Consider the following 11755-nt stretch of genomic DNA (forward strand, 5'->3'; position numbering starts at 1 on the left):
CTGGAATCACATCCTCTGTGGCTCAGAGACATTCCCAGGGATTTACATAAAGCAGCGTGAATCACCCGGACAGACACTGAGAAAGCAAAGGAACTCTGCCTGATCCTAGCCTGGCGGAGCTCGGAGAGCGGTGGAAATTTGTCTGAAGTTTGCAGGAGACCCGGTGCTGCCTAGGCAAAGGGACCAGGCGACCACGACACCCCCACGAGGGCCCAGGGCGCGTCCCTCCCGCCAGGCCCCAGACTCCAGCTCTGCGCCACCCCCTCCTACGCTCCGGCGCGGGCGCAGCCAGTCCGGCTTCCTCCAGGCCCCTAAGTCCCCGACCGAGTGTGGGGCCGCCTCTCCCTCTCGGAAGAAGCCATCGCCGCTTTAAGGGGAAGAGGAGGGGAAGGGGGCGGGGGAGCGGGGGGCGGGGAGCGGCGGCGGAGGAGGGGGAGGGGGATCCCCCTCGCTCCCACGTGGTCCGGGCGCCTGTGAATCGCGCCCACCGGAGGGTCTCACAGCGAAATACAAAAGCAGCTGGGAAGCGGCGGCGACGCGAGTTCCCAGCGCCGGGCGGAACGCCGGACAGAGCCCCGCAGCGCCCCGCGGCCGCGATGGGGCCGAAGCGCCCGAAGCCCCGGAGCCCACCAACTGCCGGGCCCGCCTCGCCGCCGGGACCCGGGTGCCTGGGCTCGGCTTGAAGCGGTGGCGGCGCACCGGCACAGTCGCGGGAGCATGGGCAGGAGGATGCGGGGCGCCGCCGCCACCGCGGGGCTCTGGCTGCTGGCGCTGGGCTCGCTGCTGGTGCTGTGGGGAGGGCTCCTGCCGCCGAGGGCCGAGCTGCCCGCCTCCCGGCCGCCCGAAGACAGACTCCCACGGCGCCCGGCTCGTAGCGGCGGCCCCGCGCCCGCGCCCGCGCCTCGCTTCCCTCTGCCCCCGCCCCTGGCGTGGGACTCCCGCGGCGGCTCCCTGAAAACTTTCCGGGCGCTGCTCACCCTGGCGGCCGGCGCGGACGGCCCGCCCCGGCAGTCTCCGGGCGAGCGCAGGTGGCACGTGCCTGCCGGGCAGCCCCGGCCGGAGGAGAGCGCCGCGGTGCACGGGGGCGTCTTCTGGAGCCGCGGCCTGGAGGAGCAGGTGCCCCGGGGCTTTTCGGAGGCCCAGGCGGCGGCGTGGCTGGAGGTGGCTCGCGGCGCCCGGGTGGTGGCCCTGGAGCGCGGGGGTTGCGGGCGCAGCTCCAACCGACTGGCCCGCTTTGCCGACGGCACCCGCGCCTGCGTGCGCTACGGCATCAACCCGGAGCAGATTCAGGGCGAGGCCCTGTCCTACTACCTGGCGCGCCTGCTGGGCCTCCAGCGCCACGTGCCGCCGCTGGCACTGGCCCGGGTGGAGGCTCGGGGCGCGCAGTGGGCGCAGGTGCAGGAGGAGCTGCGCGCTGCGCACTGGACCGAGGGCAGCGTGGTGAGCCTGACGCGCTGGCTGCCCAACCTCACGGACGTGGTGGTGCCCGCGCCTTGGCGCTCGGAGGACGGCCGTCTGCGCCCCCTCCGGGACGCCGGGGGTGAGCTGGCCAACCTCAGCCAGGCGGAGCTCGTGGACCTAGTACAATGGACCGACTTAATCCTCTTCGACTACCTGACAGCCAACTTCGACCGGCTCGTAAGCAACCTCTTCAGCCTGCAATGGGACCCGCGCGTCATGCAGCGCGCCACCAGCAACCTGCACCGCGGTCCCGGCGGGGCGCTGGTCTTTCTGGACAACGAGGCGGGCTTGGTGCACGGCTACCGGGTGGCAGGCATGTGGGACAAGTATAACGAGCCGCTGTTGCAGTCAGTGTGCGTGTTCCGCGAGCGGACCGCGCGGCGCGTCCTGGAGCTGCACCGCGGACAGGACGCCGCGGCCCGGCTGCTGCGCCTCTACCGGCGCCACGAGCCTCGCTTCCCCGAGCTGGCCGCGCTCGCCGACCCCCACGCTCAGCTGCTACAGCGCCGCCTCGACTTCCTCGCCAAGCACATTTTGCACTGTAAGGCCAAGTACGGCCACCGGTCTGGGACTTAGTGTCACCCGGAGGAAAAGAGACCTGGGGCTGGGGTATGGATGATGGGGGGAAGGGCCGTCGCCTCTGCCACTGTCGGGGACCAGCCGGCCAACGCCCACCCGCAAAGGTGTCTAAAAACTTAAGCTCTTCACCCACCTGCCCCTTTCTTTCAATCCCACGCTGTTTCCTTTCAAAGTTCTGGGAGGACGAACTCACCGAGGCGAGAAGTGTAACATTCCCTCCACCCAGCTTATAAAAGGATTCTTTCCTGTGCCAGCACGGAGATTGGATCCGAAGAAACTGGCTACTGGGGTTTGGCCCCCGACTGGCCGTCCCTGTGGGAGATGTACCCCATTCTTGGGCCCCCCTCATTCCCTTTCCGAAAAAGGAAAACTTCCGTTTGAGCCGTTGAGCTAATTCTGCAATTTTCTACCAAACACAGCGCTGGTGGCCCCGGAGCAGGGCTGTGACATTGGCTGGTGGAGCCCCCTTCCTGTGTTCTCCCTTTGTTCCAGCGCCGCGATGGTGAGATCACTGTTCCAAGCAGGGGGACGGCTCCCGATAGGACAAAGAGAGCAGGACCTCCAGACTCTGGGGAGCCCTGCAGACCTTGACAATTTGCCTGACTCATTCCTGACCTCTTGTCATTTTGGCCTGAAGGCTACAAATTCAGGGCCAGCTGTATGCACTAAGTCAAATATAATGAATTTCTTCTTCCTCCCACTCCCAACCGACCAAAATTTTGACAATGATGATGTTCACCAGAAGGAAAAAAAAAATCAGTTTTATGCACTTTATTTTGTTTTTATTTTAATTTTTTATTAAGAAAAACTTTTTATTTTACAGAATTTACCTTCTCTGTATATATGTGCATAAAGTGTGTAAATATACTAAACAAACTTATATTTCAATAAAAGGGGGTTTAAAATTTATAATTTAATTACTGTGGTTTTAACTTGTTTGATATTTCTGATGCCCCATCTGCTTTCAGAATAAGATTTAGGTTTTCTTTCTTGTGGATGTGCTTTTAAAACAAAGGATGCATATCCATTCCAGTTGTGACTACGGAACTTACGGAATTGAACAAAGATAAGAGCAGACTCCCTGTCCTCACTCAGATGAACCTTGGTGCTAGAAATTTGAGTTCAGCCTAGAATGTGGGGGGAGATGGGAAGAGAGATGGGAGGAAAGTGTTCTATTTCCTGGCAAATAAAACTTTGATATGAAAGGGTTTCACTGTAATATATTCCTATATTAATCATTTGGCAAATATGATAGAACCAGATGTGGGGACTAACGTATGACAAACACCGCCCTTTTTAAACTTAACTACAGTCGTCACATGTTGCAAATTATTTTCAGCATTGTAATTACGGTGCATTGCAATGTGTACAGATAATAAGCTGAGCCCACATTGGGAATGGGTAGAGAAAGTCATAAATTAATTCTTCTCTTTAATCTCCTGGCATAAATTCCAATGGCTTCAGAAGATCATAATCTCCAACATCTGTACTCAGCCAGTTCTCTGAAGAGGTCGTACTGTTTTCCGGGTACTAACTGCATGGTCTCTTCAGAGCAGCCAGTGTGAGACCATGAAGGCGTACAGTACTTTGTGTATGACATTTGGACCCTTTTTAGGACTTCAAACAAATTAGTTTTGGATTTTTAACTCAAGAGGAAGAGGTGGATTTTTATTTTACAGCCCTTGGTGTTTTATTTTGGCATTTTCTTTGGTATCTGGGCCCAAGTGACCTTGCCTGTTAGCTTCTTTTTATTTAATGACCTTTAACTCAAATCATCTTTTGGTTGCAACTTTAATAGTTTTTTATTTGACTTGCATTTGTAAAACTAGGGTTTTATGGACTCAGAAAGCTATTAAATCTCTGTGGGTTCCCCTTCTCACTCTGCATTACAACGGAGTGTGTAATTTAACTATTTAATGTCATCCTTATGTTTTCAGTGCCTTTTGCTAAGCCAAATCTTAGCCTTAAAAAAAAAAATAGTCCTGAAACTATCTGTGGTGTAAGTCAAGTGTTTGCACAGTACAGCCATAGAATGTACTGATAATGGGAAATTTATCTTTTTTCAAGACATTGTTAATGGGATACCTCTCATAATTACACCTTTCAGAAAGAAACATTTTCCATTTCTGGTGCTTATTTCACTGTTAGATTTGCTGCTTTCGTTAATGGAGGCTGTTCCAAGAACGGGACAAGTATTCAGCAACCTGCATTTTTACCCAACATATTCATGGAGGAAGACAATGAGCAGTAATAAGTTAGAAGTTTCACAGATTGCACAGGAAATGCATCCTGGCTCCCACGAAGATTCAGCACTGGTGAGTTCTGGGCCAGCCGCATTCTCCACATTCTTTCTAAACTTCAGTTCCAAGCCCAGACTTGATCGTGGTTAACCCGGAGCAAAACACTAAGCATAATTTAAATGGCTCTTCTCAGATTCTTTAGTGAACCGTGTCTGCTTGTTCGAGAAATAAGTTTAATTACATGGTGGAGTTGTTAATGGAACCAAGACGTAACTACAGAGTGGGTTTTAACTGTTGCTGTTCCTCATGGATAATAGGTAGGCTGTGGCATGGAAAGATCAATTAAAGTTTTGCCATGGTCAGTGAATGCTGCTAGGGACAAATTTCTCAAATGAACAACAACAACAACAACAACAACAACAACAACAAAAACCTTTCAGACCACAGCATGATTTGGAAAGAGTAATGGGTTCTACAGGCAGACAATATTCTGAATTCTGTTCCTTACCTACCTTCAGCAAGTCATTTAACTTAGTTCCCTCATCTGTGAAATGGAGATTCGATCAGAATATTGTGTGATTTAAATATTAACATATAAAACATACAAGCACATACAGGTGCTTACAAAAACAAAAACAAAAAATCCTCACTTCCTGTTCCTCTTTTAAAAAAAAACAAAAAACTTTTGCCCTTCTTACACTTCAGTAATTTCCATCATCAAACCCAAATCTGGCTGTTTCCAAGGTTGGTATCAGTTTTAAACATGTGGTAGTAAATTAATTCAACAAATTGTTTACTAAGGACCCTCTTCCAGCACTATGCAAGGCACTGGTGCATAAGGTCAAGGGCACAGGTCCACTTGGGTTTGAGTGGGTGACTTCAGGACCCAAGCAGACTTCGGCACCAAGGCAGCTATACTACAAATATATGAGGGTGGCTTAAATTTAAAAAAAAAAAAAAGCAGATGGCTTATTGCAAATCCATCACCACTTCTGGAAAGCTTCAAGAAGTGATGAATCTTTGCAAGAACAACCCTCTTCCCTATTCCTTCTGCCAAGAGAAAGTAGGCAGTTGACCTTTTCTCCCTGGATTTGACTTTTGATTAATTTGCTTTGTCAATGACATAGTTCTAAACTCTATTAAGTGTACTCACCCTCCTGTCTTCGAATCAGAAAGAAAAACAAATTATTTTAACACATCTCAATGCTTCTCAACCTTCTGCCTACAATTGCAGCTAGGAGAGTCCTCTAAGACCTTGAGGTTGATTATGTGGATTAAATGAGTAAATATTTATAATATTGTCAGAACAGTGCCTGGCACACAGCAAATGCAATATAAGTATTTATTGGTGAGGTAGAACATTTCTCCTCTAACTCAAAAACAGGCACCTTACGTTCCAGACATGATCCTCTTTCATAATCCTGTTCTATCTCTGCAGTTATAGAACACGATCTACACACTTCTATTTTGACCCAGGAAAACCAACTAGAGTGCTTGAGTTTGGCAGGAATTACCCAGAGCCCACAGCTGTCAGCTAGCTGTCTTGTTTCTGAGCATGCCATCTAAGTGAGTGGTCATATGTACTTCCCTCTTTTTCACAAGGAGGCTGTAATTCTATTCCTCATGTGGCTCATCAGCTCCAGGGAGCAGTGAGCTGTGGAACTCCAAATCTTGTGAGCTACCATGAGCTATCCATGAGTCATGGATCATCCAAGCCTAAGCGCTGATATTTTGCCCCTGCGCACGGCAGCCCGCATCACACAAAATCGCTGATCCCAAGTGGTAGAAGGGCTGTGGGAATGCTAGAGATGGAGAAAAGGAAATTCAGAGCATAGGAAATGCTCCAAAAGAGAATATAATGTCAGCTGCTAAGGCAGTATGGAAATCAAAGGACAAGGGTTGACGTCCGCCTTCAAGCATATTTTAGGCATTAGAGTCTAATGGAAAGGATACTGAGAGACAGGAGACCTGGGCTACTTCTGACACACTGTCTGACTTGAGAAAGTCATTTGCCCCTCTGGCTTCAGTTATCTTCCCTGCAATGGGAAGGTATTTGATTAGGCTGATAATTTCCAATATTTTGGACCAGAACTCACAGTAAGACACACATATTTTATATTGTGGCCTCTGTTAGACAGAGAGACACACACACTCATACACTGAAACAAAAGTTTCACAAAACAGTATGTATAACATACTTTTTCTCTTTCGTTGAATGTTATTCTATTCCTTCTCCTCCTCTATTTCCTAACACTAACTGTGGCCCTCTAAATTGATTTCATAAGTCATTGGTGGGGCACAGGCTGCTGCACTATGCAAAACACTGGATTAGATCATCACCGTAGGCTCCCTTTCAGCTCTAAGATTCTAGGGAAATTCCATTTATAACCAGATTACTACCTACTACAATATTTCCCCAAAGGCAGTACAAACAGACTTCAATTTTGTACACTCTTTAAAAACAAAAGACTGTAGTGCTTTATTTCAAAATGTCATTGGGAGAACTGCTCAAAATCTTACATAGGGTCTTTCTATAAATACTTGAAAAAATCCCTAAATATAGGAGGTGACTTTCCATCTGTTCCAACCTTGTGTGAGCAAATAGTGCTTTGAAGCAAAAATAATAATAATAATCTTTTGCATCTCTGTCTCAACATGGCCCAAAGATGACTCAAGAGGACAGTTTCTCTTCTGTGTATTCATAAAGATCAGATGTAGGAGTCATAATTTTTTAATGTGACTGTTTTACCAGTTTCTCTTTCTGTGTCCTGCTGTGGGTGAAACTGCATTAATAAACTATGTCTTAATGCTGCCTAGCTAGAATTTTTTTCTCTGCAGGACTCCACTAAATATAGCTAAAGGAATGCTCATTTTATTTATCTTTCCAACTTTCTTTCCATTTTGAATACGTCTTCTTGACACTTTGGAAATTTTTCTCCTAATGGCACCTTAGTGTTTTTGGGTTTTTTTTGTTTTTTTGGTTTTTTTGTTTTTTTTTTTTTGGAGAATAGAGAACTAATTGTTCATTGAGAAACAACAACAAAAAGAACTCCTTTTCTCTCTTTCATCTGTGCCATATGGAGTCTTTTATGGTTTTATCAGTTATTTTACACCATATGCAGAAAAATAATGTAGAACTGGCATTTTTCCAGTACCAAGTCACGGATTTTACTTTGCTGAGAAATTGTGGGTTAAAAAATAGAGAAGTGTCACTTTTAATTAGATAGCCCTACACCATGCATTTGTCTTTGCCTCTTTACACCTTCCTCATGGTGATTTTTTTCCTTTTAATATCCATTAAAGACTTTGTCCTCACCTCACAACTGGCCTGGAAAGGCAAAGTGACTGGGGAATGATTAGTCATGACCTCTTTTTTTCTTCTTTGTGGTAAATATACATAACATGAAATTTTTTTTTTTTTTTTTTAGACGAAGTCTCGCTCTGTCACCCAGGCTGGAGTACAGTAGCGTGATCTCAGTTCAGTGCAACCTCTGCTTCCCGGGTTCAAATGATTCTCTTGCCTCAGCCTCCTGACTAGCTAGGATTACAGGCATGCACCACCATGCCTAGCTAATTTTTGTATTTTTTTGTACAGACTGGGTTTCACCATGTGGGCCAGGCTGGTCTCGAACCCTTGGCCTCAAGTGATCTGCCTACCTCGGCCTCCCAAAGTGCTGGGATTACAGGCATAAGCCACCATTCTCAGCCCCATTTCGATCATTTTTAAGAGCACTGTTTAGTGTCATTACATATACTCACAGTTTTGTGTAACCACACCGTTGTCTATTTCTGAAACTTTTTCATCCATCCCCTGACCCCGTGCCAAAAAACCTTTGTAACCATTAAGCGATAACTCCTAATTCCTCCCTTCCTCTAGCCTCCGATAACCTCTAGTCTACTTTGTGTCTCTATATTATAACATTGCCTATTCTAGGTATTTCATGTAAGTAGAATCATACTCCGTTTGTCCTTTTGTGCCTGGCTTTGTTCACGTACACAGCCATAGTCACGGAGGCAACGTGACAAAAGTGAAGCAATACTGTTTGGGAACTGGCAGAACTGCATTTGAGCCTGATTTTTACCATTTAATAGTCCTGGACCATAAGACAAATTGATGAACTCCTTATTTCCTTCACTGGAAAAGCAATGGAAAGACTACATAGTCTATGGAGTCCCTTTCGACTCTAGAAAAATGTCATGTTTTTATGTACAGCAACTACGCAAATGAATTCCATTCCTGACTTCCAGTTTCTTTTCCATACCTGCAGATTCAAAAACTTTTTAGGTTCCTCCTAAAAAGCCCCAGGCTATATACTAGGCACTGTGGATTCAGTGGTAAGCAAGGTAGGTAAGAACCTGCCTCCATGAAGCTTAGAGTCTCACAGCAGAAGATGGAAAATTATCTAGCCGAAGCTCAATGTGAAAAATGCAATCTATGGTAGAGAAAAGTGCTATGGAACCATATGACAGGACTTCAGATGCTCATCTGGAGGGAGGTCAAAGAAGGCTTACAAGTTGGCATGTGTTTATCTCTGAATTTTAGAAAAGGTTTGAAGAAAAGGAGGGTACAAAGAGGAATTTTTCACAGTGGTTTTCTGAACAACCTAAAGATGTTCTGCTGACTGTGGTGAGGCATGACCTCTATAGCTTGTCTTGGAGGGTTGAGGGAGCCCTGTGGTATTGGTTTAAACTTTTCCAGCGGGAATACTATGTACTTTCTGCAACAGGACATCCACTTAAATAGTAATCACCCTGAGATTGGCTGCATAGGGAGAGTATGGTAGGAATTAATATCACAGGGAAATTAGTTCTGTCAATAACATCAATACCTACATTTTGCTGAATACATACAAACAAACTAGGCTTTGTATGAGGCATTTTGCAGGATTGTTAGGATAAGCAATGATAGCTATACACCAAATATTTCTGTTACAGATATGGACACTAAGGCTCAAAGGGATTAAGTAAACTTCCCACATGTCTAGAAGACATGGGGCTGTGGCTTGAAGATAGATCTAGTGCCAAAGAGTGAGCTGTACTTTTTCCTCCTCATCTTTTTTTTTTTAATCCTTTTTAATATTGATCTTTTATTTATTTATTTTTTTTGAGATAGAGTCTCACTCTGTTGCCCAGGCTGGAGTGCAGTGGCGTGATCTCGGCTCACTGCAAGCTCCACCTCCCAGGTTCATGCTATTCTCCTACCTCAGCCCCCCAAGTAGCTGGGACTACAGGCATCCGCCACCACCCCCGGCTATTTTTTTTGTATTTTTAGTAGAGACGGGATTTCACCATGTTAGCCAGGATGGTCTCGATCTCCTGACCTTGTAATCCGCCTGTCTCAGCTGCCCAAAGTGCTGGGATTACAGGCGTGAGCTACCACGCCCAAGCAATATTAGTCTTTAATTTTTTTTTAAGTTTTTTCTTTGTCTTTGGTGTCCTATAATTTCATTATCATGTGTTTATATATGGTTGGGGATTTGTTTATTGTTTGTTTTGTGGAGAAAACATCTTGTTATGTTGCCCAAGCTGGTCTCAAACTCTTGGGCTCAAGCAATCCTCCCTCCTCAGCCTCCCAAAATGCTCGAATTACAGGCATGAGACACCATGCTGGGGCTTCATTGGGATTTTGTTATTGTTGTTTTTTCTGATAGAAACATGCTCGCTCTTAAATCTAAGAATTCCCTTTTATTTCCAGTCTAGAAAAATTCTCAGTCATCATCTCCTAAATTATTTTCTTTCTTATTCTTTCTATTCTCTCCTTTGAGAACTGGTATTCGTCATATGTAAATCATCTTTCTATCCTTCATGGCCCAACCTCTCTCACATATTTTCCATCTTTCTGTGTTGCTCTCTGGGTACTCAGAGCTGTCTTTCAGCTGATTCGCTTTCTCTCTGATAGTGTCTAAATTGCTGCTTAATCCATCCCAAAGGATTTGTTTTGTCTGTCTGTTTAAATTCAATGACTATTTTCATATTTTCAAAAGTCCTATTTGGTTCTTTTTCAAGAATTGCCAAACATTTGAAAAATATTTTCTCTTCTTATATATTCAAGACTTTATTGTATTCGATCATTTAAAAGTATACAATCTGATTACTCTATCTGAAGTTCTGAGGTGCTCTAATCCTGTACCCCAGACTTTTGTGTGTCTCCTGACTTTTGCACATTTAGGACTGCCACATAAAATACACAAAACTCAGTCAACTTTAAATTTCATATATGCAGTGAACAATTTTTTTAGTATGTACATATTTTAGTATGCATGTAGTATTTGGAATATGCTTATATTAAAAATTATTTATTATTTGAAACTCAAAGTTAACTAGGTGTCCTGTTATGTTTTGTTTTGTTTTGTTTTGTTTTCCTAAATCTGGCAACTTGACACACAGAGTCTTTCTATTTTGTAATTTGAGATTGTAAACTCATGTTCAGGCAGGATTTTATCTGTGAGACTCTCATTTCGTTTGGGTTGAACATATGTCTTTCCCAAGATGTTTTCATTTCCTTGTATCAGACACTCCAGGGTTAAAGCCAGACTGGCTCACTTTTATATTAATCATTTTAAAGTGTAAATTTAAATAACAAACATATGACAACCGGAGGAATCCTCCCAGAGACTTTCATTTTTTTCCCCAACCAGAGTTCAAGCTAAGACAAGCAATCTCCTCTCACATCTTCCTTTGCTGGAAGGATAACGTTTTCCTTTGACAGTCCTGGCTTTATGGAGGTCTTTGAAAGACACAACTTTCCCTCCCACTGGGGCACGTTAAACCCAATCTTATTACAAAGACCAGACACACACACATACACAAAACCAGGGCAGCCCCAGTTTCAGTTCACACCTATCACTCTGTTTTTGGTTCTGTCTTTGTTTTGGGCCCCTGGGGATTTTCCTTACATTTTTATGATCTCAGCTATGCATTTTAAAAGATGTTTGTTATATTTTATAAAACATTTATAGGTGTTTTACAGAGGGAAGGTTTTTAGGTCATGTAGTTTGCCTTATTGCTGGAAACAAAGTCCACCTGAGCTCCTTCTAAACCCTGTTATCAAATCCTGCTTGCAATAAGCTGGCCCTTACTTGAGGATTAGATGCCCTATTTGGTTATTCATAGTGATTTCCCCACAATGGAGACATTTACTTTAATAGGATTTGACCCGAAATAATCCCCAAAACAAGTGACCCAGGAGTCAATAACAAATTCTGTTCTGTTTGCCACCAGCAAGTTTGAGATATATGCCAGGAAAATGATTAAAAGGAAAGACAAAAGGAAAAGATTGGGAACAAGGGGAAAGGGGAAGGAATGTTAAAAAGAATCACATGTGGTAAAGTGGCAAAGAAGCAGCCTTTGCCTCTGGTACAGATAGCCCTCACATTGACCTTCAATCAGCATCAGAGCCAGAAAAATGATACCACAGTGCAGAGGAAAGAGCTAGTGCCTCTGCAGGTTACATTTAGGATTAAAGAAAGGTCAAG

The 11755-nt window shown here is 45.2% G+C and overlaps 1 protein-coding gene across 1 annotated transcript; it reads left to right on the forward strand.

Annotated features, from left to right (window-relative positions):
- The first annotated feature begins 424 nt into the window (after window positions 1-424).
- FJX1 (four-jointed box kinase 1) lies at window positions 425-2984 on the forward strand. Its single transcript, XM_009186306.4, has one exon. The coding sequence runs from the start codon at window positions 718-720 to the stop codon at window positions 2035-2037; it is 1320 nt and encodes a 439-aa protein (XP_009184570.2). The 5' UTR covers window positions 425-717; the 3' UTR covers window positions 2038-2984.
- The last annotated feature ends 8771 nt before the right edge of the window (window positions 2985-11755 follow it).

The sequence above is a fragment of the Papio anubis genome, chromosome 12 (genome assembly GCF_008728515.1).
Source record: "Papio anubis isolate 15944 chromosome 12, Panubis1.0, whole genome shotgun sequence".
In the NCBI taxonomy this organism is placed as follows: Eukaryota; Metazoa; Chordata; class Mammalia; order Primates; family Cercopithecidae; genus Papio; species Papio anubis.